The following is a 26,983-nucleotide window of genomic DNA, read 5'->3' as shown; positions in this document are numbered from 1 at the left end:
TAGCCTCAGAGTTGGAGAACTTCCTGGGACTCATCAAGACAGTGACGGGATACATTAAGATACGTTCGTCACATGCCCTGAGCTCTCTCTCCTTCCTCAAGAGCCTCAGATACATCCATGGAGAGGAACTATGGGAAGAGTAAGCTTTGAATTTAAAACTTTCCACCATGTTCTAACAGTTTATCTATCCTCGTTTAACACAAAACTGCTCAAAATAATACAAATCACTGCCAGTCAGATGATATATAATTTTTAATGAATAGTTATGTGTAGGGATGCACCTATACCGATAGCCCGATACTGAGCTCATGTACTCGTACTCGTTAAAATGCCCTGATATGATAAGAGCCATATTCAGACAAAGAAACACTGACAACAGACAGTTATTAGAGATTAAGGATGTCTACGAAGGCTGGTCCGAATACCATTTTTTGGACTTCGATAGTAATCAACACCGAATATTCGGAGGGAGGGGCTGAACATATTCTTCTCTCTAATAAAGGCAGGAATCTCTGTGCGTCTGTCTGTCTGTTTGCATATTTTTTTGTGTGTCCAGAACCGTTCATCCAATGACTTCACGCGTGGCAGGTGTGTTGCTGCGGACCCAAGGGAGTGCAGTGTTGCATTTTGGTGCAATATGGACACGCGGCACGTTCATAATTAATAAACTTTTAATAAACTGCACAACAGCGCGAGCCGGAAGCGGCGCATTTCACGCGGGCAGGGCTTATATGCTCCGAGAACAGACACTGCACTAGTGATACAAAACACACACAGGTCTTTTAAGGGCAATACTTTTAAAAAGGTAGCCCAGTGCTTAATTTGTAAATTGAGAGGTCCCGGAATAAAGCGGTGTAATGGATCCGGCATGTGATTAGAGGAGGGAGAGGACCAATCTTTAGTGATTGAAAGTGTGCAGTTGCTTTTATAGGGTTTGTACGGTCATGAAAAACCTGGAAAAGCTATGAAATTTTAAAACGGCAATTTCTAGGCCTGGAAAAGTTTAGTAAAAGTCATGGAATTTTATTTCACAAATCTCTGTATAATAGTTATATTTAATCAGGTCCTGAATTTGTGTGTAGGCCTATATCGCGTAGTTTTAATAATAATTACATAATACAAAAATATTGTTGTACAATTTTTTTTTGCTTAAATTATTTTATTTAGAGTTCCTCAATGCATTTTGTTGTTGTTGTTGTTATTATTATTATTGTATACCAATGTTGTTTTATTTATTTATTTTAAAATATTTTATTTAATTTTAAAATGTAGTTCCTCAATACACTTCATTTATTCATTTTTTGTTTTTGATTTTTTTTTACAAAATTATTATTATTATTATTATTATTATTATTGTCTTTATTATTATTATTATTGAAAACCATTTTTTCTTATTTTTTCTGCGCTTAGCTGAGCACATGCCTGTTGTTGGTAATAATGGTGTATGAATCGGCAAAATTACGTACAGAATTAACGTCAAACTTTTCCTTAAACAGAATGGGTCCTGTGCGTCATAGAAGAAATGTGTAATTTAATTCAATCCTTGTTTGTTTACAGTTATCCCATTTTCAAGACAAAACAGCCCTCTCTGAGCCATGTTGTTACGAAAGACTAAATTGAGCTCTGGGAATGCTTTTGGGGACAAATATAAACAAGCAAGCCCTCCATTCACATATTCAACACTTACAAGTCCGTTCCGTTAACATTCCCTTAAACACTGAAACATTAAACATGCATCACCAAACAAACGTCAGAGCTGTAACATACCCATCTGATAAATACAACAAATAGAGCATGTGCATTAGATTGACTTGACAGCGTCTTTAAACCTGTAAGTGTATGTGTGTGTGTGTGTGTGTGTCAGACTAAAGCTTTCAGGTGTGCTGTAGGGTTAAAAGAAACACTTGCTCTTAATGCATGTGAAGTGTTTACATTCCAAACGCAGCTTTTACTGAAGCTGTTTATCTTTTATGATCATTTACGTCAGTGCTTGTGAATCATCAGCGCATATGTCAAGTAAAGGCCTCAAATGTACTGCAGCTTCATATACACAGAGTTCAGGTATTTATGAAAGCGACAGTTGCACTGTACATCTGAATTTATTGCTGTTTCTTTTGTGTGTACAAAACCATGCCAGTGGTTAATATAGAGAGGAAGAAGGTGTGTGTATTGACTAACGATTCACAATTTGTGACTCTGTTTTCGTCTTTCGCCAAAGTAGTAGCTTGGTAGCTAGGTAAACTATATGTTACGGTCCAGAGAATGCAAACCGATAAAAAAAAATAAAAAATAGGGTTCCCACGATCATGGAAAAACTGCAAATATAAGGGAATGATTTCCAGGCCTGTGAAATTCATAAAACTTAATCCTTAAAAATAAAAAAGAAAGAGTTATATAGTAAAACAATTTTTTTTTTTTTTTTTTTTTCAGGTTGTACAAATAATATTTTTTTCCCTGTCAAAATAATATATTTTTTAGTGATTAGTTTTGAAATCTAGACTTTTCTTTCTGTAAGTTTAATATATATTTAATTTTTATATTTTACTATATTCTTATTTCTTTATAAATTATATTTTCTTGTGTAAATTTTAATAGTTTTGTTTTTGTCTTTTTTTTTAATGTAGTTTGTTTAATTTATTGTTGTTTTAGTACTTCAACTTAGACATAGAAAATGATGGGTTTTTTTTTTGCTTTTAGTTAACTATAATAACCCTACTCACTGTATGCCTCCAGTTGCTAATATTTTGATGAATAAGTAGCTGTGATTTGCTATATCAATCATTACGACATAATATTAGTTTAGTTGATTCAATCCTGCACTTAAATGCTGTTTATTTCTGTTTTAGTCACTTATTATCATCGTTATTGTTATGTTGTCTTCAGCATGTATGCCTTTGCTGCCTTGGATAACCAGCATCTCCAGCTTTTGTGGGACTGGTCCCAGCACAATCTCACCATTAATGCTGGAAAACTCTATTTCCGCTTGAACCCCAAACTCTGCATGTCCGAGATCCGCAAAATGTGGGAGAAAACGGAAATTAAGGAGAAGTTTTTGGAAGGAGATTTCCGCAACAATGGAGACCGTGCAAGCTGTAAATATTATTTGTTCTCAGTTTATACACTTATAAATGAGTAATACACTGTATGTCCATATTAATGTTTCATTTTTATGTTTGTAAATTTGTTTTTTCTTAGGTGGGAGTAAAATCCTTAAGTTCATATCGAATACCACGAGTAGTAATAGAATCAAGTTGACATGGGATGGTTTTGGATCGCCAAACTCCAGACACCTTTTCAGTTTTATTGTATACTACAAAGAAGCGTAAGTGTTGCTCTTTATTCAGTTTTGTTAATTTATTCAGATTAGTTGTTTTTTTTGAGCAGCCTTTCTCAATGCCATTAAAACGTTCAAGCAGCTTTGTAAATAGCCTTTGTTTTCTCGCAGCCCTTTCCAGAATCTTACCGAGTTTGATGGTCAGGATGGTTGTGGATCTGACAGCTGGAACATGGTTGACGTGGATTTACAGGAGGACCAAACCCAGAACCCGGGTGTTACGCTGTCCATGCTGAAGCCCAGGACTCAGTATGCTATCTTTGTTAAAGCTGTAACGTTAGTCGTGGAGGACAGGGACAAGGACAGACAGCATCTTGGGGCGAAGAGTGAAGTGGTATACATTCAGACTAAACCATCAGGTAAGGAGCCAGATTCAGGTCAGTCATGAATTTAATTGAAGACATTTATTGCATGTTTCCTAATCAGTACACTTATTCTGTTTTTCTTTAAAATATCCAAACATCCTTATAAAAAAAGATGAATTATCCAAAAAGCAAAGTTGCATGAGAGATTACAGAATACAAGCCAAGACACAAATCTCTTATTTTGAGTTCCCTTTTTTAAAATATTTTATTTGAAGTGACTTTTTTGGCTTTATTTTACATTTTGTCATGATTTAATTTGGATATTTAGACTGATTAAAAAATATTGGAAATACAAATATAGTCTAGATTTGAATTTAGTCCATTTGAAAAGTAAAAATAAGTCATTATTATTTTGTCTTGTTCTGTTGCTTATTTGATTTATTTTTTTAAAATAAGTGAAAAATATGTGAATGGATTAATACTATAAAAATACTTTTACTACTGTACTTATATCTCAGTCTGTTTCTCTATGTACTCTACTGTTTAAAAGTTCCAAGTCAGTAAGATTTAAAAAAAAAGTATTAATACTTTTAATAAGCATAATAATTTATTAAGCATATTAAATTGATTCAAAGTAACCGTAAAGACATTTACACTGTTACAAAAAAACTTATATTTCAAAGAAATGCTGTTCTTTTGGGCTTTCTATTTATCAGAGAATCCTGAAAAATAAAAATATCACAAGATTCCACAAAATTATTATGCACCACAAGTTTTTTTTTTTTTTTTTTTACATTTATGATTATAAAAAAATATTTATTTAGCATCAAATCAGGATATTAGAATGATTTCTGAAGGATCATGTGATACTGAAGACTGGAGTAATGATGCTGAAAATTTAGCTTTGCCTCACAGGAGTAAATTACATTGTAAATATTATATTTAAATATTGTATTATTTAAATATTTCATAGTATTACTGTAATTCTGGTCAAATAACATTAAGGAAAATCTAATCATCACCATTATTTTGAATGCTAGTGTACACACATTATGAAGTTTTGCTTTTCAAGTGAACATTTTAATATTTTTAGTTGCTGATTAAGAACAGGATTTTTAGCAGCGTAGGGTGGATTGAAATCTAGACAAGTAACTCAATGGTTGTAGACTCAGTCCCCAGAAGGGATTACTCATGACTTTCCATAGGTTTCTCCCATGGAATTTACTCTGAAGTAAACATTTGTGTTGCTAAATGAAGAACATGCTTTCCTTTCCAGCACCCTCGATGCCTGTAGACATTCGTGCATACTCAAATTCTTCATCAAAGCTGGTGGTGCGGTGGTCTCCACCTGTGTCCCCCAATGGAAACAACACCTACTACCTGCTCCGCTGGAAGCAGCAGGGCGAGGACCGTGAGCTCTACCATCACAACTACTGCTCTAAAGGTCTGGTCTAAATTACACCCTCAAACTGAGCACCATTTTCCCAACAGAAATTCAGACTTTTGACCATGAAACAGTTAAATGTATTATTGTGAACATCTGAAGTGTCTAGTGAAAATAGATCAAATTTTGTTTGAAAACTGTAATTTTTTAACTTCAAAATGCATAAAGCTTTGCCATAATAAAATAATGTGCACCATATTCAAGCCATTTAACTCTGTCTGTATATTATTAGCGCTGCTCTGAAAGCCTCCCATTACTCATACTTTCATATAAATAGTTTGCTTTCTTGCTTTTCTGTGGCGCTTTCAGAATTTACATTGAAATAATACCAGATTGTGTCACTAAAGGTCACTACAGGAAAATTGTAACCACGTTTATGTTGTTTCTTTACAGAACTGAAGATCCCAATCAGGATTTCAGCCACAGGTTTGACAGAAATTGAGGACACCAAACCCAACAATCCTGAAACAGGGGGGTGGGACAAAGTACCCTGTTGTCCATGTCCTAAAACAGAGGAGGATCTGAAGCGAATCGAGGAGAACATCTACTACCGCAAAGCCTTTGAGAATTTCCTCCACAATGCCATATTCACCCCCAGGTAAACCTAAGAGTTTGGTCAGGAGTATTATTATTATTATTATTACCCTCTCCAAAATAACAACAAATTGTCAGTTTTTCATCACTGTTTAAACCAGGGGGGTCAAACTCAGTTCCTGGAGGGCTGGACCCCTGCACAGTTTAGATGCAACCCTAATTAAACACACCAGATCCAGCTAATCAAGCCCTTCAGGCTTATTTGAAAACTACATGGTTTGTGTGTTGGAGCAGGATTGGAACAAAACTCTGCAGGGCTGCGGCCCTCCAGGAACTGAGTTTGAGTTTAACCCCTGATTTAATTAATTTTTTTTTTAATTAAAGAAGTCTGCATTTATTTATGTAATCCCGTTTCCGCCACTGAATAAAAAAGGTAACTGTGAGTTTATATCTCACAATATCTACTTTTTTCTCGCAATTCCAAATTGCCTTTCTCAGAGTTTTTAGATATAAACTTACAATTGTGAGTTTATATATCATAATTCTGAGAAAAAAAGGCAGAATTGCGAGATAAAAAGTTGCAATTTCCTTTTTTTATTTTTTATTCAGTGGTGGAAACTTCCATATTTATTTGATCAAAAATACAGTAAAAACAGTAATATTGTGAACTATTACAATTTTTTTTTTATCAAAAATCTGTATTAAAACATTACACTCTACTGATTTTATTTTATTATGAAAAATATAAATGATATGCCAAAAAGGAGAGAGAGAAACTGGTAGAAATAAAATTATCATAATCAACTATGTATTTTTATTTGGTAATAAATGCTTAATTATTTTATTTTTTATTTCTCATTATTTTGATTTATTAAAACAAAAATCAAGCCATTATTGCTAATTTTGTAATAAATTTCAATACACTATTATTGAGTTTTTGTTCATATTATTGATAAAAAAAAAACAATCCGTTATCGGACAGATTTTCTAATTTAGTTATCATTATTTGTAATATCCAATATCAATTATGAATGTGTTGCTGTTACTTTTCATCTCTTTAATTTGTCTTGGCTGATCTAAATAATAATAATAATAATAAAATATATGTTTATTACTGGACATAAAAGACCACTTTTATGGTACTTTTATGTTACTATAAATTGGACAGAAAAGGGCTGAGTAAAGAGTGTATTTCACAGAAAAATCACAGCCTGCAGTTTTGGAATGACTTAAGCATTACCTCGTAACTTGGCAACAACTTTAAAATGAATGTCGAAGTTGAAGCCTCATAGAACATGTGACCTCATTCCCATCCAAGATTTGATGCATCAGCCAGTACAAAACATCCATTAAACTTCAAATTAAAACCTTTAATAGTCAATAAATCCACGTTAACCTTTCATGATCTCAAAGATGAAGATTGAAAGGGACTCTTGATGTCTCTGGATGTTAGCATTTGTAATGGCTCTTTTGTTTCTTGTCTGAGAGGTTGTTTTGGAACATTTTCAGCGTTCCGTCAGTAATTGTATCCCTCCGCCCCTGGTGCTGGTAATCGTGTGGTACGAGCTCTTGGGTCTGGATCTAAATAGCACAGGAGACCATGCAGAGCAAATGTAAATGACTACGTAAGCCACATTTTCTCTCTGATCTCAAAGGTGTAAGCGTTCTGTGTTAAAATGAGGAGTGACATCTGTATCCTATTATCATCAGGCGGGGCGGCGCATGTGTCCCGCAGAGAGCGCCAAAATCGCTGTATACCTGAGCAGGCTTGTATTGAAATCAATGCATCTGTGAATTCAAGTTTCAGGACATCAAAATGGCATAGATTCTCCACCCTGGCCTGTGTTATTCTCAACTAGATTATCCTGCTCTGTCTGGTCCGTTTTCTTTTTTCCTTTTTTTTTTTCCCTCTGCGTGCTTGTCATTGCTTGGCTGACGATGAAAGCAGCGGTGCCAGAACCATGTCAGGCAGCTGAGAAGTATGTCTGTACCCGGGCCAGCACAACCTGTTTTTATTGAAAACCGAGATATTGAGGGAAGTGCCTCGAGTTCCCTCGAAGTTCAGGATTTGGAGAGAGCGGGAGGAAGGGGGAACGAGAAGGAGAGGAAATCATATCCATTCAGTTGCCGTTCCCCCTCAAACCGCTCTGCTGCCAGGAAATGCACAGTAATGCCATCTGGAATACCAATGAAATAAAGGGAAGTTCCCCTCCAGCCGGAGAGCACACAGATCAATGAATGCCGCTCTGCATGGAGGGAGACGCAGAAAGAGGATTGGGAGAGAATGAAAAAGCTGTTTCACAGGGATGTGGGAACAGAAGGGACAGAGAAGAAGAGGGAAAGTCACTGGTTTAGAGAGTGGGAATGTCCAGAATGGCCTGCTAGCTTACAAATTGTGCTATTTTTAGTGCTACTTACTAAAAAGGTGTTTGGTCATAATGTAAATTTAGGGATTTCATTTGACACCTTAAATCATGTGGCTTTTTCCAAGTGTTTGCATTTGCAATCAATAAGCCACTCAATCAATTAATCAACCAACAAATAAATACTATTAATAAAATAAGCCCTTATAATATATATATATATATATATATATATATTATATAGTAAAGTGTTCTTATGAATGTTAAAAATAATATGAAAGGTGAAACCGAAACATTTGAATTTTTTATGTTTTTGAGTCTCTTAGGCTCAACCAAGGCTGTTTTTGTAGATAAAAAATACTGTACAAATGCAGTTTTTTATTTGAATATATTTTAAAATGTAATTTATGATGCAAAGCTGAATTTTCAGCATCATTACTCCAGTCTTCATTGTCACATGATCCTTCAGAAATATTCTTCTAATATGCGTATTTACTGCTTCCTTATTGTTATCAGTGTTGAAAACGGTTATGCTGCTTAATATTTTTGTGGAAACCTTAATATTTTTTTTTTAGGATTCTTTAATGAATTAATGAAGTTCAAAAGAACGGCATTTATTTGAAATGGAAATCTAAATATTTACTGTCACTTTTGGTATATTTAATGCATCCTTTCTGAATTTTTTTTTTTTTTTTTATAAAAAATATTGGTTTCTTTAAAAAAAAAAATCATACTGACCCCAAATGTTTGAACGGTGTTATAGTATAAACGTAGGTTTGTATTATAGGTTTATATTCCACTCCAAATTTAGGTTTAAATAGTTTGTATTCCAGCGATTAGACAAGACTGTGTTCAAGCCAGCATATCCAGTCAAATACAGAGGGATGTATAGCTTCACATCGCATCTCTCTGGCCACATGCTCTCAGGAAAACTTAACCCATCTGTGGTGGTAGAATGTGTGTTTCCAGCAGGCAGAGGAAGGACTTGCAGCTTGTAGGGAGTTGAGCGACAAACCGCTCCAGTGTGTGAGTGATAGCAGGCCGAGGAATGGAGACCAGCTGTGGTGTGTGTGTGTGTGTGTGGAAGGATTCAGGAGGATGGAGCCGTTGCCAGATCATCTGAGGACAGGATTCGTGATTGCTTTGGCATGGATGAGAGTAACTTGCTCTCATGAGAGAACAGCCAAGTGGTTGTTACCCCACACATTCACAAATGGGGTTAAATATGGTCCCCCCCGATACTAAGGGGAAAAAAAAGCTTCCTTCATATGTCTGCTGTCGATTAGCACAGAAAATAAACTGCATTTAAAATTAAAGTTATCATATAGTTGACCAGAAAAGAGATGTATAATATAAGAAGAGATCCTGCAAAATGATGTCAAACAATATTAATTCTAAGTGAATATTATGTATAAATGAACATGGATTTTATACCATGCACTTATTACGGTGTATAAGTTATCTTTGTATTTTATTTCCTCTGCTCTGTATAGTGTATCCATTTTAGGAAGGGCAATGCTCGTTTTATAATAAACTACATTTTTTTTAAACTTATTTTTCCAGTTTACAAAACTGCACGTGCATATTAATATTTACAACGCAAGTCTATGGTGAAAGGAATTTACAAACTAGGGCACATGTCAAAATGATCAGTATTGTTCAATATTATCAGCGGTCAATAATACTGATACTGAAAAAATCCTGTATTAATATTTTTTTAATGTAGTTTTTTTAAATGAACATTCCTATAAATGTTTTAGATAAAGTCAGTTTCTGCACGACCAGATCTTGAGCTTGAAGTTGTACAGTGTTACTCCAATTTACCTCATCTCTTTTGTTCCAGACCTCCCGACAGGCGACGGCGGGATCTGTTTGGTGTGGCCAATGCTACTTCCATCCACACTCTGTTGGCAGGAAACTGGAACCAGACGGAGGGAAACTTCTCAGATGATGAGCCACCTAGACAGGAATTTTCCTTTACAGAGAAGAAGATGAAGGAGCGTAGCGCTGAGATCGACGGCCTGCAGCCCTTCACCGTTTACCGCATCGATGTGCACGCCTGCAACAAAGAGGTTCGGCACTGCAGCGCAGCCGCTTTTATCTTTTCCCGCACCAAAGCGGCAGGTAAGAGCAGGACATTGACACAGAATCGAAGGTGAAGCACTGTATTCAAAAAGGTCAAAGACAAATCTTCTGGTTTCTTCATTTTCTTGTAGAAAGAGCCGATGACATTCCTAGCCCTGTGACCTGGGAACATCTGGAGAGTTCTGTCTTCCTGAAGTGGCCTGAACCGCAAAAACCCAACGGCCTGATCCTGCTGTATGAGATTCAGTATCGGCTTGGAACAGAGGTGACCATTGTATTTTGATCAGGGCCATTATTATTAATAATTATAATACTTTGAAAAAAACTTCACTACCTATTTTTTTTTTACCAGTTAATAATAAAAAAGCGAAACAACCTTGCGAAAAAATATAATTTAAGTAGTTTGGCACATCATTTATTGTTATTGAAATATATATTTAATACTTTCTATTTATTTATTTATTTATTTATATATATATATATATATATATATATATATATATATATATATATATATATATATATATATATATATATATATGTATATATATATATATATGTATGTATATATATATATATATGTATGTATATATATATATATATGTATGTATATATATATATATATATGTGTATATATATATATATATATGTATATATATGTATATATATATATATATATATATATATATATATATATATATATATATATATATATATATATATATATATATATATGTGTGTATGTATATATATATGTGTATATATATATGTGTGTATATAGGTGTGTGTATGTATGTGTGTGTATGTATGTGTGTGTGTGTGTATATATATATATATATATATATATATTTGTTTTTACAGTTAATATTTATTATAATATATTTATTTTTTAAATTTAAATATAGTATATTTGGTATTTATAATCCGGCATAACATGTGCCAAATCGGTTGTGCGGATCACTCCGCGACCCCTGATAAAGGGAGCAAGCCGAAAGGAAGAGAAAGAGAGAGATATTTGCTATTTATAGTAAATGTTATATTTTCATAATATATTTAAATGCAATATATATTTTAAATAATACATTTAAGATATATTTATATACCTGCATTAAAGAAAGAGTATCACAGCACTGACAAAGTACTGCATTTTTGCACTACTTGTTAACTAGTTTGTCAACTACTGATTTATGGTTTGTTGTTTTACATTGACCAGTGTGTTCTTGTAAATCTTTTTCTACAGCCTGAGAAACATGAGTGTGTATCCCGTCAACATTACAGGGCGCACAAAGGGGTGAAACTCTCCAACTTGGGAGCTGGGAACTATTCTGCCCGTGTGCGGGCTACGTCCCTTGCTGGAAACGGGTCATGGACAGAACCGATAGCTTTCTATGTGATTCAGGAATCAGGTTTACCATGATTTTCATTTCCTTTCAACTTCCAAAATATGATCATTTAGAAATTTGTTGAATTATTGGGTTTTCAAATGTTCTCCTCTTGCACCCTCAAGAAACAAATTATGAGCACTACCTGTACTACATTATCATCCCGATTTTCCTGATTTGTTTCCTCATCGCTGGAGTGGCTTTCTTCTGTTTTAACAAGAGACGGTACCAGTTTTAACAAATTTACACACCATATTCTCTCATTTTAACAGCATAGGCCCCTACAGACACAATGCACCCATCTGAGACACTCCAGATATTATAATATCAAAAAACAGGAAATTATCTTGAAATGTTCCCTTGTTCCACATAATGTAATGTACTGTAATCCACAGAAACAATGACAGGCTTGGAAATGGTGTTCTTTACGCGTCTGTTAACCCAGAGTACTTCAGCGCAGCAGAAAGTGAGTATTCAATCAAGGGCAAAATCGACTTGACTTAGCGTTTTCATAAATATGCAGTTGATTTCTTGTACTCTTGAACTCTTGTACTTTTTTTACAGTGTATGTGCCGGATGAATGGGAAGTGGAGCGAGAGAAAATCACCATGTGCCGAGAGCTTGGACAAGGATCCTTTGGTATGGTGTATGAGGGCATCGCCAAAGGTGTCGTCAAAGATGAGCCGGAAACCAGGGTGGCCATTAAAACGGTCAACGAATCGGCTAGCTTACACGAGCGCATCGAGTTCCTCAATGAAGCCTCTGTTATGAAAGAGTTTAACTGTCACCATGTGGTTAGTCAGAGAACACATGACAAACTTCATCTGATGCTTTAAACATTGGCAGTATTGGTGAAATCTGGTGTAATAATGTTGACTTAACTAGTGGGTCTCTGTGATGTCGTTTGTGCTTGGTTTAGGTGCGTCTGTTGGGTGTAGTTTCGCAGGGTCAACCCACCCTGGTGATCATGGAGCTGATGACACGAGGAGATCTGAAGAGTTATTTGCGCTCGCTTCGATCTGCTGAGGTGAATACAGGCATGCATGTGACATCTTCACATCACTGATTAAATGTTTGGCTAATCAGACTGCATTTTTAACCGCTATTCTGAATTCCAGCAAGTTAAGAATTGCCACCTGTATGCATAATTGAGCAATTTCCATTAATCAGAATTCATCTTCTGCGCTTGCATTCACTGTTATTTTCTGTGCCACTCCTTGCCGTTTTAGACTTCAACTCCAAAACCTAGTGTAATCTCTTGATGTGTACTGCATAGTCTGTATCCTATGCGTAACTTCTTGTGGCAGGCTTTAAGATGGTTTAGATCCTACCTCTCCTATCGCTATCATTTTGTCTATTTAAATGGGGAATCATCTCAGTTAAATCCAATAAAGTATGGAGTTGCCACAAGGATCTATCCTAGGCCCTCTGCTATATTCAATATACATTTTGCCCCTTGGTAGTAATATTAGAAGAGATAATGCCAACCCCCCAGGAGACCTCAGATGATACCAACCCTCAGACAACATGCAAAGTACCAAATTTTGCTATAATGGACATCAACTTGAGATAGTCATCACTGATAAGCAATTACTAAATATAATGTATAATCTTTAATTTTCTGTAAAGCTGCTTTGCAACGATTTGCATCGTGAAATAAACTTGAATTGAATATCCTAAATGAAAAATGCAACCTTATAAGTGACTGATTTTAAATGTTCTTCCCATGCACGCATGGGAAACTCTGCTCCAGATTGATTTCCATTTGCAAAGCTTCAGCATGAAATGCACAAGACTCACTGGGCTTTGGAATAGAGCTACAGCAGTATCATTGTCCTCTTCCTCTTCTGTCCTCAGAACACCTCCAGCTTGCCTTTGCCGCCATTGAAGAAGATGATTCAGATGGCGGGAGAGATCGCGGATGGCATGGCTTACCTCAACGCCAACAAATTTGTTCACAGAGACTTGGCAGCAAGGAATTGCATGGTGGCAGAGGATTTTACTGTCAAAATTGGTGGTATGTGTTGAAATGGGGGGAAATATGTATTTGCTTTTCTTGACTTGTGTTTTACATGTGAAATGTTTTAAAATGGGGACTAGTCATCCAAATTTTAGTTAATCTATTTTTTTCAGGTATATTCTTTAAACAGAATACATTAAGACAGCTTCTCAGAGAGGGTTTTAGCATATTTTAGCAGTAAATTATCATTAGTTGGTGGCATTTCAAAGTAAATATTGATAATTAGACAGTTATTAAATGTAAAAATGCTGCATTGACAAATTGCACTTCAGATTGAACTCCTTTTGACATTTTGCACTATTGCTCAGTTTCATAACAAAATTAAATACTAAAATGCACTATATCAATGCTGTATTAGTTATCGTCCAATTTTTATGTATAATAATAATAATAATAATAATTGTTGTTATTTTTATTATTATATTAATTTATATTTTTATATTTAATATTAGTTTCATAAAATTAAAGTTAGCATAAATTGGAATTCTATTTGTAAATGCATGTTATTGATCTGTGAACGATTCATACATGCATGATTTTTTTACGCTGTAATTTTTATTTAAAATGTCGGTGAAACAATGCATTCTTCAAGCATTTTTCTGTTTAAACCCGCTTCTTTATTACAATAAATCGCAAACTCCTGGATCACAATACAGAAGAAAAAGCTGTCGCAACATTGAAACTTTAAGATTTGTATTGTTCTAACCATTGTGTGCTGTAGCCAAGAAATGAAAGGGTTTGCATTAATTATGACAAATATTTCAAAAGAATTATGCATCTGCACATCCCCAATTTTTTATTCCATAATGAATAAGTACAGTAATGAATTTCTGAAATTGCAGTATGTTTTCTTCATTTTGTTTGGCTAAATCTCAAGTAAAACTATAGAACTTTAGTAATTTCGCCTCATTTATCCTCAATCTGTAGATTTTGGCATGACACGGGACATTTATGAGACCGATTACTACAGAAAAGGAGGCAAGGGACTGCTGCCTGTACGCTGGATGTCTCCAGAGTCCCTCAAAGATGGAGTATTCACCACCATGTCTGATGTCTGGTAAGCTTTCATGCATTCTATAGAGAGTCAGTGTGTGCAAGATGTTCAAAACATGTAGAGATATTAACTGAGACGTATAGCGTGCAGTATATCAGGGTACATCAGTCTAGTCTTTGCAGCTGCAGAGCGACATCTGTATTTAAGCAAAGACCGCCCCAGTGACCACTTCAGTTCCTTCGTTAGCTGAACGAGAAATGAAAATCTTCTGGATGAGACGTTAAACCGAGGTCCTGACTCTCTGTGGTCATTAAAAATCCCAGGATGTCCTTCGAAAAAGAGTAGGGGTGTAACCCTGGCATCCTGGCCAAATTTCCCCATTGGCCTCTGACCATCATGGCCTCCTAATCATCCCCATACACTGATTGGCTTCATCACTCTGTCTCCTCTCCACCTGTAGCTGGTGTGTGATGGGCATTCTGGCGCAATATGGCTGCCGTCGCATCATCCAGGTGGATGCTGCACATTGTTGGTGGTTGAGGAGATCCCCCCCTTCTATGTAAAGCGCTTTGAGTACCCAGAAAAGCGCTATATAAATTAATTAAATTACATTTTCCATTACATGGTGCATACGTTGATGCAGTAAGCAATGAGGAGAAACATCTTTCCATATATTTCAAATGAAGCTGGCAATCAAGCCTCATCAGCCCCTCATATGAGCTAGAAACATTTCCCTCATACGCTAGTTTCATTTGACAAACTTTCAAAGAAAACCTTGGGGAGTCTAGACCATGCTTTTCCGCAAACGGCAACAGCTGCGGCTGATATGAGCGACATTCCAGAGCCTCAAGGAATCTTTAGTCGATTCGTCCTCCCGTGTCGTGATAAGTAGCTGTTTGGACTCGCTGGGAGGTTTGCACTTAAATCTTTTGTTAAGAATCAGAATCAAACACTCCCTGTTCAGGAAGAGGATTGAACTTAATTACCATTTGGTCAAGTTTCCTTCCAGGTGTCTGGAGAGTCTACCCTAACAGTTCACCTTTCATGTCTGTCCAGGGTCACCGTCAGACCTTGATAATAAGGAATGTCTGGGAAACTTTACAAGGATCAGACATAGGAGTAGTGTTTTGTCAATGATTACAAATTCATCACTGTGAAAAAAAAAAAAAAAAAAATCCGCAACAGCGGTTAAAATCAGAATCAGAATATCGTGGCTGTTTCTTAAAGGCTAAGTTGCAATTTTTGTGCCACCAAATGGAAGTGCAAAATAATGAATAATTTCAAAATAATGAATAAATTCAGACAGATTTCCTCAACGTTCTTCTGTCTTCTGTTTGTCAAACACAAACAGTCATGCCCCACATTCATGTCACTGGTTGAAATGAAGAGGTCAAAATGGAGCAGTGGCCGTTGCACGTTAGGTTGGAATAAAAAGGCACACAGTATAATAGAATAGGTACATATTGGCCTACATTCCGGCTCTGTTCAAAATTATATACCTTTTTATGTAGTTTTTTTATATATATATATAATTATGTACCTTTTTAGCAGCATGATGCAGTGTCATGTTTCTTTCATGCACATGCATTGCCATGAGCACAATTAAATAATTTTATTTTGATTTATTTTGTTTTACATTTTTTAAGTGATTTTTGTGTTCTGTTCTGTTTTAGTTTAGTGTGTTTTGTTCTGGTTTAGTTTAGTGTTTTGTTTTTTATTGATTTTTGTGTTCTGTTCTGTTTTAGTTTAGTGTGTTTTGTTCTGGTTTAGTTTAGTGTTTTGTTTTTTATTGATTTTTGTGTTCTGTTCTGTTTTAGTTTAGTGTGTTTTGTTCTGTTTTAGTTTAGTGTTTCATTTTGTTTAGTGATTTTTTTGTTCCGTTTTATAATTTGTTGTTCTGTTTTAGTTAGTGTTTTGTTTGGTGATTTTTATTTATTTATTTATTTATTAATTTTTTTGTGTGTGTGTTCTGTTTTTTTGTTTTATGTTTGCTGTGTTGGACTGACTCCAGCATTCCCTCAACCCTCCTTAAATGCATATTACATATTAATTGTATGAATTTTAAAAATCCATGTAACATCACTCAATATTTGATTGAACTAAAAAAGGGGGACCCCAGAATGCATAGTGACGAATTCAGTATGGTGAATTGCACAATGTGGATTACAAAGGAAAATTTAATTCAGCACTGTAAAGTACTGATGCAAATAGTTCAGTGCACATAAATGTATAATTTTATCAAACACTTGTGTTTTATAAAATCAGTGGAGGAATATCCAGTGTATAACACTGAGCTGCTGCCTAATGTAAAGCATTTTTTAAATCTATGTAGGCAGTAATAGAGCACAAGGCAGCTCATTAGGTTTTGGAACAGAGCCTGTGATTATTTTCTGCTGCCTTTGAAGCCCTTTTGTATCTAATTTAGATGTACAACACAGAATCTGCAGAAAAATAATAAGAATAAGACCCGAAAAAAAGCATTACTTGAGTCAGGCACGACTGAAGGTATTTCTGTTACGTGCTTAATGGCTTTATTATCAACAGACCACAAATATATTATATAATTTGTCTGAGCGGCTGACTCATTATAATGACAACTCAGTCCCATTTGAAAGTTTTAGGTAATTAGAACACGCATCACTCACATTCTGTGAAAATATCAATATTTCTTAAAAGCATCTTCAGGTAATAGTTCATTTTTACAAGCGGAGAGCTTTCAACTGAACCCACTCCGAATTGAAAGAGAAAATCAGTATCTTGTAGACACTTTGGTCGCTATCAGTGTAGATCTCAACTTTTCTAATTTGTTCTCCTCTTCCAGGTCCTTTGGGGTGGTGTTGTGGGAAATAGCCACCCTGGCCGAGCAGCCCTATCAGGGCATGTCCAATGAGCAGGTACTGCGGTTCGTCATGGAGGGAGGACTGCTAGATAAACCTGACAACTGCCCTGACATGCTGTAAGTCATCTCATGCACATCTTTCACTCACATTGTTGTTCTAAATGCAACATTTTGAAAAACAGTTTTCTATTCAGTGAAAGCAGACAGTGACTCGGGGCTGTCGAGCTCCAAAAAGGCCACAAAACACCATAAAAATGGTCGATATAAGTGATGCACATACTATAATGGAACAGACCAAAATTCAGTGTATTTTTTCTTGCCGTCTGTGCAAGATTGGTTGCATTGACATCAAACCTTGATCTGGCACTTTTGAAAATTCTCAATATGAATATTCATGTTAGGTTTGGAAGGACATGATGGTGAATAAATTATGACATTTTTGGGTGGAATGTGCTTTTTAAACTGTAGAAAGTCTGCCACCTACTGTGTGATTTAGGTGGTAACATCACAAAGCTGGAAACAAGAGTAGACATTCAAAATCTGGATTATCTTGAGAATTAATGGTATTTACCGAAAAGTTTTTGACTTTGGCCGTTATTCATTTTGGATTTTAAAACTACCTAGTCTAATGCTTTGCCTGTGGCTGCTGGCCTCTAAATTTAAGTACAATTTGTTTATCTCTGAGTCTCCAAGCTCCGAGTTTTCTTTGGCACAGTTGGAGTTAGGTTGCGTCTGGCTTCGAGTCCATGTTTTATCTGAAGTGTGAGAGCTGGCAGTGACATATGAGCACTCAAAGCACTACAGGGATTCCACATTTTTAATAATATAACATTATACCAGGAGGGAGGGAGGGGGGGGGGGGGGGGGGGTAATTTATCAGAGATAACTTATATTTCCATTTAGCTTTACTTATTGGTTGTACGTGTAAACCATTATTTTTTTGTCAGCCATTGCTTGTGTTTTTATTTAGTAGTTTAGTTGGATAAAACAAAAACTAAAAAAAACTAAAATAAAACGCCTAATTTTCTTCAACTTTTTAATATTTTCCATTTAAAAATCTCTATATAAATAAGTGTGTGTGATTTTTCTCTCTCCATTTATATTTAGAATTTTTTATATATATATATATATATATATATATATATATATATATATATATATATATATATATATATATATATATATATATATATATATATATATATATAAAATATTTAAAAAATATAGCTAAAATAAAATATAATTTTAATAAACTTTTTAGTATTATATAATAAATAAATTGTTTTCTCTCTCTCTCTCTCTATATATATATATATATATATATATATATATATATATATATATATATATATATATATATATATATATATATATATATATATATATATATATATATATATATATATATATATATATATATATATATATATATATATATAACATTTGTGTTTTCTGTTTAAAATAAAACAATTTAATTAAATTAAAAGCAATAAATAAATGAAAAGCAAGCTTCACAAGCAGTTTTTTTCTCTTTACTCATTGTTGACACAAATGAACAATGACGTTTTGTTTCAGGAGCATTTTCTCAGTCCACTGTCGATTGACGGGAAGTGCACAATGGTTTGCGTTGGCTTGTGCCTTATTTTCATCTCAAGGCCGTCTGGTTTTGGGTCTTTGTTGTGGTTGGCCGACGTTTAGCACCGTTTCACTCTTTTTGAGAGAAGTGCCGGGAAGGATGAAGTGGTCGTTAAAGCAGGCAGAACAGGAGTGGAAGAGGGCATGTGGGAGGGTTTTGGGCTGGTACACTGCCGTTGCCTCTGTCTTGTGTTTTAATGAGCCAGCGCACGACTGCTGAGACTAACAGTGCCAACGGTCTCCCAAATTCAATCTCTAAGGGAAGTCCAGTTATTATTCAATTATGTGCAGCGTAGCAATTAGAAAAAAGGCAAATTGCTCATGCATGTGATATTTTTAACCAAAAAAGACAAAAGCTGCTGCTTCCTACTAGAAAAGTATTTGGTCTTTACTAAAAAAGTAGATTCTGTAATACTTTGTAACTTTTCATCAAAATAACTTGCTCTGCCTCTGAAATTACAATCTTTTTTTGGCCGCCATCACCAATAACTAATTTTTTAATCCCTCGCTTCCTTTCAGTTGACTCATTTCTAGTATGTAATCCATTCCTGATGCATAAAATCAAGTCCTGCCTTACATTTTTTCTATTTACTCATTTCTGGTTTGACACAGAAGTAAAATGTTGAGTGTTGACAAATTAGATTGAAGATTGATAGTTTGAGACTGAAGAGTGATATTTCACACACAACATCACCAGCGGTTTTATTTTTGCTCTAGTAATAAAAAAATAAAATTAAAGCAGGATCACTTTCTGTACAAGAAAAACAGAGTGAACAATGCAAAAAGTGAAACCTTTCAGTGCCTTTATATGACATGCGCAGGATTGCTTGCTAATGTTAATGCTATTGCAAGTTATTATTTACATTTCTACAAACGTATTTCCATTTTTTCATGTTATTTTGAACTCCATTGAGTTGAATTCATTAGGATATTTTTGTAGGATCTAAAAGTAAAAATAAATAAAATAAAAGTGTGTGATTTTGTAGTCGTGTGATTTAATAAATCACCAAACAGGAAATTATATCATAGAAACGACTCTTTTACCAATGTCAAAAAAAAGTTTGTATAACCTTAAGAAAACTTAATGATATCATTATTCAAAAATTTATCATTTTTACCTTAAAATGTTTGGAAAGTAAAAAAAAAAAAAAAAAAAAACTTTTTGATTTATGGTTACTCAACTTTGCAATTTTCACATTAATTTAATCACAATTTTTGTTATATTTTTATAGTTATAATTGATATTTATACTAATGCTGTCAAACGATTAATTGCGATTAATCATATCTCAAATTTATTTGCGATTAAATTTATTTTAAATGAATTGCGATTAATCATATCTCAAGTTTTTGTTTGTGTAATAATGCATTAATGTGTAATAAAATGCATAAATGTGTAATATTTGTGTGTACTGTGTATATTTATGTATATATAAATTCACACACATACAGTATATATTTTGAAAATATTTACATGTATATATTTATATAATTTATATTGTAAGTAAATATATTTAATATACAAATATAAAATTTTTCTTAAATATATACATGCATGTGTGTGTATTTATATATACATAATAAATATACACAGTACACACTCATATATTATGTAAACAAACACTTTTATTTTGAATACGATTAATCGCAATGAATCGTTTGACAGCACTAATTTATATGTAGTGTAATCATCATGTGTGACCCTGGACCACAAAAGCAGTCTTAAGTCGCTGGGGTATATTTATAGCAATAGCCAAAAACACATTGTATGGGTCAAAATTATCGATTTTTCTTTTATGCCAAAAATCATTAGGATATTAAATAAAGATCATGTTCCATGAAGATATTTTGTAAATTTCCAACTAAATATATCAAAACGTATTTTTTTTATTAGTAATATGCATTGCTAAGAACTTCATTTGGACAATTTTAAAGGTGATTTTCTCAATATTTAGATTTTTTTTGCACCCTCAGATTCCAGATTTTCAAATAGTTGCATCTCGGCCAAATATTGTCTGATCCTAACCAACCATACATCAATGGAAAGATTATTTACTTCAGCTTTCAGATGATGTATAAATCTCAATTTCTAAAAATGGACACTTATGACTGGTTTTGTGGTCCAGGGTCACATAATTCATGAAATCTCTAAATAAAATATATAAATACAATTAAAAAAACACTTGCATTTTGAACTCAATTTATCATCATCTTGATGAAAAAATCCATATTTTGTCCTTCCAAAGGTTACTGCAGGCTTTAGTCTTGTTCATATGGCACTTTTAACACTGGAGGTGCTAAAATCAGCCTGAAGCTCCCCATCAATGGAAACTTCATTTAGTGCCATGCAGGAAAAACAAGCTGGAGGCTCCGAGGGCAGTGAGTCCAGTCTCTCTGTCTCACAGCTGGAGAGCCAAAAGCAACGGTGTGTGTGTGTGTGTGTGTGCGAAATGAAGAAAATACCGCACTTGGATTTGCTGGTGTGAATGTTTGTGTGTGTGATGCACGGGTATTTGTAACTGTCAGCTGATGTTTGCACTAGCTGTGTGTGGGTGTGTAGCCGGCGCTGGTGTTTGTAAGACTAATGGTGTGTGTTACTCCACTAGTGTGCGAGCTGGCACAGGGATCCCAGTATTTATTTCAGCAGACTCCTCTGGTATTCTTAGCTTGTTTGTGTATAATTAAAATGGTGAACTGGAATGCTCGAGTGTCAGCTTTTATTTTTTCCCCTGTGTAACTGTAGCAGTTCCCCTTCGTCGGCGCTCTCGGGCCTCCTTTCCAGCTCTCTCCAGCTCTGCAGTGTGATTTCATCACAGTTGTGTGTTTGCTGTGCAGTAAAGAGGTCACAGCATTCACCATGAGCTCACTGCAGCTGTGTTTAGGACGTAACCGCTGATAGCATGCATGTTTATGTTAGTGATTTGTCACACTGCCACCTGTTGTTCAGTGCTACGGCAAGTAGGCGTAGGCGGTATGAACAAGATCTTATGAGTAATTTTGTTATAATAGCAGTATATATTACAATAATGTTAAATAGTACAATATTCAATCGGCTATATGTAGTGATAATTAAATTATGGTGTATTTATAATTCAAGTAGTGCTGTCAAATCGATTAATCGCATCCAAAATAAAAGTTTGTGTTTACATAATGTGTGTACTGTATATATTTATTTGTATGTATGAATACAAACATATGTTTATATATTTAAGAAATGTAATATATATTTGTATATAATATAAATCATATCTAATTGTGAATATATATGTGTAAATATATACATGTATGTGTGTGTATTTTTATATTCATATAAATATACACAGTACACACACATAGTATGTTAACAGCAACGTTTATTTTGGATGCAATTAATTGTGATTAATCGATTTTACAGCATTAAAGTATATATTTTTATTAAGAATCATTCTAAATTAATATAAATTAGTAAATACATTAATACATTTTATAATATATATACTGATATTATTTAAAATTTAGAGACTTGGTCTTTTAAAGACCAAAAATCGGAAAGATGGATTTATTGATAATCTGTTACGTAAAGTAGTAGTGTATATTGTAATTAATATAATTTAAATGACTTAATTTAAAATTGAAAAGGATATTTTTAAATGACAAAAACCAGAAAGTTAAATTATTTAAAATCCACAATCTGGTAGTCTGGTAGTTTTATATTTTGATATTAATCATTTTGAAATTAATAAATAAAAATTATATTAATATATAGTAACTTCAAATTGAAAATAACTTTTTTTTTAACTGATGCAAACCAGAATTAAGATTATTAATAATTGGTTATGTGAAGTAGTGTATATCTCATATAGTGAATACATTATATTACTATGAATGTTATAATAATTATGATTTTATAAAGGTATTACAGAAAGAGAGAGAGATTAAAATAATTTAAAATTTTGAAAAACTTTTTTCAAATAACGCAAACCAGGTGAGATTTTTAGAAAAACTTTTAATATAAATTAACAATTACAAAATGAGCCATTTCAGCTCAAAACTTGCCGTTTTTTTCTTTTAACATAACATTACCTAAAAGTTCAAAAATGTTTCTTGTTTTGTGTGTGTGTGTGTGTGTGTGTGTGTGTGTTTGTGTCTTTTTTTCCAATTATCTGTTGTTAGAAACTTTGTAACTGACTGTAACTCTTCATGTATACGTTGATGTCTTCTGATGCTGATAATCTTTAAATGGCCAAATATCATGTCATTAATTTTGACTGGACAACAACTAATTTTAATGTTTCTCAAGGAGCATGTTGCTGAACTTCTCTTGGTGTGCTCTTGTCCGCTTTTAGGTTTGAACTGATGCGCATGTGCTGGCAGTACAACCCCAAAATGCGGCCGTCCTTCCTGGAGATCATCAGCAGCATCAAGGACGACCTGGAGGGGGGTTTCAAGGAGGCGAGCTTCTTCTACAGCGAGGAGAACAAACCTCCGGACACGGAAGAGCTGGACATGGAGAACGTGGGAACCATGGAGAACGTTCCTCTGGAGCCGTCCTCCAGCCTGCAGCCCCTCGCTCCCTCTCTGGCCTCCCCTCAACAGTGCGCCGCTACATCCCAGGGCTCCGCTACCCCGGCCGGCCCGTCCTCGCCGCCTTCCTCCCCCAGCTCCACGGACAAGCACCCGCTCCCTGCGTCTGCGGCAAACGGCCCCTCGATGGTTCTCCAGAGCCCGTTTGACGAGGCCCAGCCTTACGCTCACATGAACGGGGGCCGTAAGAACGAGCGTGCCTTGCCTTTGCCCCAGTCGTCGGCTTGCTGATCGACGGTTTCCGGACACGTCTCTGTCTGTCAAGCCACTGTGTGGTCTCCTAAGAAGAAATATGAAATTAAGAGACAAGGAAAGACAAAATGGTACAAACTGAGAGTCCAGGCAATCAGTCTTTTCAATCATACCTCAACGGACAAAGTTTGGATTTCTTTGTTTTTTGTGTATTTCGATTGAATCGTTGCATTGATTGACATGAGCTCATTTGTTATTCCACAGACTGGATCACTGACTGAAAAACCATGACCTTCACTCTCGCTAGGCTCGATAGGCTGACTGTTTTTGTTACGTTTTGTTACTTTTATAAACTTCCAAAACTGGTTTGAAGGCCTATCAGAGCCAGTAGTGGTACGGTGGCATTATTACGACACGCTCTGCATATCTCTAAGCGAATCCAACAGCAAGGCACTTGTTCTTGTCTTTGTTTCCAAAGACGTGCGTCTAAATTAGAGATTTTTTCTTCCGCCTGTCTTAGAAGTTCGTTCCCATGACCCAACTCAGATCTGGGTACGGAGGTCTTCGGCTTCCGTTTTCTCCAAATCATCTGGCTGTGCAACTTGGTGGAGAAGGAATTCTCAAATCTGCCAAATGTCTTTCTTTTTTCATTTTTTATGTTGCCAAATTGTCGTTTAATTCCCCTTGCATCCATATTCCTCAAAATACATACAACAGTTTTTTACCTTGGTGATCCAAAGGAATAATTCACCCAAAAATGAAAATTTACTAAATATTTAAATCCAAGATTGCAGATGTTTCCTCATCGGAACAAATTGCGTCATTTTCTCACCAATGGATCCTTTGAAGTGAATGGGTGCCGTCAAAATGAGTCCAAACACCTGATAAAAACATCACAATAATCCACACCACTCCAGCCCATCAGTTAACATCTTGTGAAGTGAAAAGCTGCTTGTTTCTAATAAAAAAACAAAACATCATTAAGGTGTTTTAATTTCAAACGCTCGCTCCAGTTACTTGTGGATTGTGATGTTTTTATCAGCTGTTTAGACTCTTATTGTGACGGCACCCATTCACTGCAGAGGATCCATTGGTGAGCAAGAGATGTAATGCTACCTTTCTCCATGAAGAAACAAACTCATCTACCTGAGGGTGTGTTCATTTTCAGCAGATTTTGGGTGAACTGTTCCTTTAAAAACAATCAATAAAGAGAGATTCCCACTTTTCTGTGTTCTTGCTTAGGGTTAGACGCATTTCGCACGGAATACTTCAAAAGTCGAACAACAAATGCAGCAGATGCAAAGAAACTTTAAAAGGGATTTGGATAAAAAAGAAACTGAAAAGGTTTAAAATTGTGGCTTTGTGGAGTTAAAATGTTCACAGCAGTTCTCTCACTTGGTTGTTCAGTCGGACCACAGAGCGTGTGCATCGTTTGTCGGTCACTTTTGTACCTTTTTTACAGTTCAGATTGATCATCTATATGTCTGTGCTAAAAAAAAGATGCTATTTTGTTATTGTTTTTCTTTTGTGGTTGTAATATATATATATATATATATATATATATATATATATATATATATATATATATATATATATATATATATATATATATATATGTATATGTATGTAAAGAGATTTTTCAGGTGTAATCCTTTGCCTTTCCACTACAGTCCATTTTATGATGCTTATAGTTCTGCAAACCGAGAAAAACAGTAGGAGGTTCATTCTAACAGTTGAGTTTTGCAACGAAAAGTTGTTTAATCCCTTCTGTTTTAACAGATTCTCTCTCTTTAAAAGCAAAACACACTATCATCTGTTTTCAAGCCATTAGTGGCGGCACCCAGCGACGTGATTCTGTAATAACTCGACACTGTGTCTCTCATCACATTAATGCGCAACAAATACTCTCAGGTCAAGAATCCTAAAAGTTTCGGTCTCAGACCCCGATGTGTTCTTGTCTTGCTATTCATTCCTCTTTAGTCAACAGAGTATGACTTAAAATTTGGCTAATTTTGGATTGATTTCATTGCTTTAACATAGACTCGTCTCATTCTTTACATTGATTGTTCAGCCTTATTTGTGACTGATCCTGCCGCCCTTTGAAGGCCCTTATCTTATAAACTCTGCATTTCCTTCCTTCCGAGCAGAGCCTGATTAAACCATTATACAGATATGATTCAGCATATCTCTATGCAGAAGTTGTGTTTGTAACGTAGCTCACGATTTAAGAAACAGGTTTGACTACGAGCGCCAGTTTTTGGGTCTTTTTTTTTTTTTTTTGAAGGATTTTTTTTTAAGGTAAAACTGTCACTTTTTCTTTTACCCCCACCCTTTTCTTTCATTATTTATTTTGATAAATTTTTTTGTGATACGTTTATAATCACTGTAACACCCCCCCCCCCCCCCCCCCACCCCTGATTAATTTTTTTTTTTATATATATATATATGCTTTTTTTTTCATGACATGGGGACTTTTTTTTTTCTTCAGACATTTATCTACCTCACTCTTTTTTTATGTACCTATATATAAAGTACATCTGACCTTTTTCATGAAAAGGACAATATTACTGCTCTCTGTATCTGGGTAAAACCTCATAAACGCTACAAACCACAATCTCGGAGTGCAGAAATTACCGAGTTACGGACATTTTGTACGACTAGCTGCTTTCTTTCCTATCGGATCTTGCTTAAATTTGTTTATTATTTATTTGTGAGATTAAAACAAGAACAGGTCTGACAATTGACTCCAAATGTGCTGGAATGTTGTTTAATGATGTTTAATTTATCCATCTTTTAACTTGGGGGCAAAGGTCACAAGATGGAATGATTCGAATGGATTTATTTTTCAGGATATACTGGTTCTGATCTCCTCTCCCTTTCATGTCTCTGAATCCCACTGTTGGCATTGCTCTGTTTGACTTTTTTTGTTACGCATTCATTGGAATTTTACATTTGCATCAGAAACCAAATGTTCATTGAAACAAAACCTTTGGGTATAAACAGATTTACAGTTTTTGCTGCTGTCAGGTGCATCAAATGTGCATAACGAAGAGTCGTCTTGGGTTATGTGAATATTTTTTTAATTAGAAAAAAAAATCAAAACTAAATATCAGCACGCAAAATAGCAAACAAACCATTTGAGTGTAATTGAAATAAATCAGATGTGCTCTAAATGTAAATGGTTGGAAAAATGCTGGAATTGTCTTCATGCCGTATTTCGCAGCAGTTATTGTTCATGCAGATATCGAGCTGATTAAATTGAAATAATATTCTGTGAAATATGTAAATCCAGAA

General features: G+C 34.8%; 1 protein-coding gene across 1 annotated transcript; it reads left to right on the top strand.

Annotated features, from left to right (window-relative positions):
* LOC306879837 (insulin-like growth factor 1 receptor) lies at positions 1-24,903 on the top strand. The gene is made up of 17 exons (XM_079433041.1): positions 1-139; positions 2,884-3,092; positions 3,196-3,322; positions 3,446-3,693; positions 4,916-5,083; positions 5,477-5,681; positions 9,824-10,104; positions 10,197-10,330; positions 11,306-11,471; positions 11,573-11,672; positions 11,843-11,913; positions 12,012-12,241; positions 12,367-12,474; positions 13,305-13,464; positions 14,395-14,524; positions 17,283-17,417; positions 23,260-24,903. The coding sequence occupies exons 2-17, from the start codon at positions 2,885-2,887 to the stop codon at positions 23,726-23,728; spliced, it is 2,940 nt and encodes a 979-aa protein (XP_079289167.1). The 5' UTR covers positions 1-139; position 2,884; the 3' UTR covers positions 23,729-24,903.
* The last annotated feature ends 2,080 nt before the right edge of the window (positions 24,904-26,983 follow it).

This window comes from Barbus barbus (genome assembly GCF_936440315.1).
Source record: "Barbus barbus genome assembly, chromosome: 2".
Lineage (NCBI taxonomy): Eukaryota > Metazoa > Chordata > Actinopteri > Cypriniformes > Cyprinidae > Barbus > Barbus barbus.
This window is presented reverse-complemented; position numbering and strand designations above follow the sequence as displayed.

What these genes read in the sequence shown, in the direction of transcription:
- LOC306879837 (XM_079433041.1), top strand. Translation starts at nt 2,885, where the DNA reads ATGTATGCCTTTGCTGCCTTGGATAACCAGCATCTCCAGCTTTTGTGG. An exon ending in TCACAACTACTGCTCTAAAG is followed by an intron (nt 5,084 to 5,476) that starts GTCTGGTCTAAA and finishes GTTTCTTTACAG; the next exon opens with AACTGAAGATCCCAATCAGG. An exon ending in AGTATCGGCTTGGAACAGAG is followed by an intron (nt 10,331 to 11,305) that starts GTGACCATTGTA and finishes CTTTTTCTACAG; the next exon opens with CCTGAGAAACATGAGTGTGT.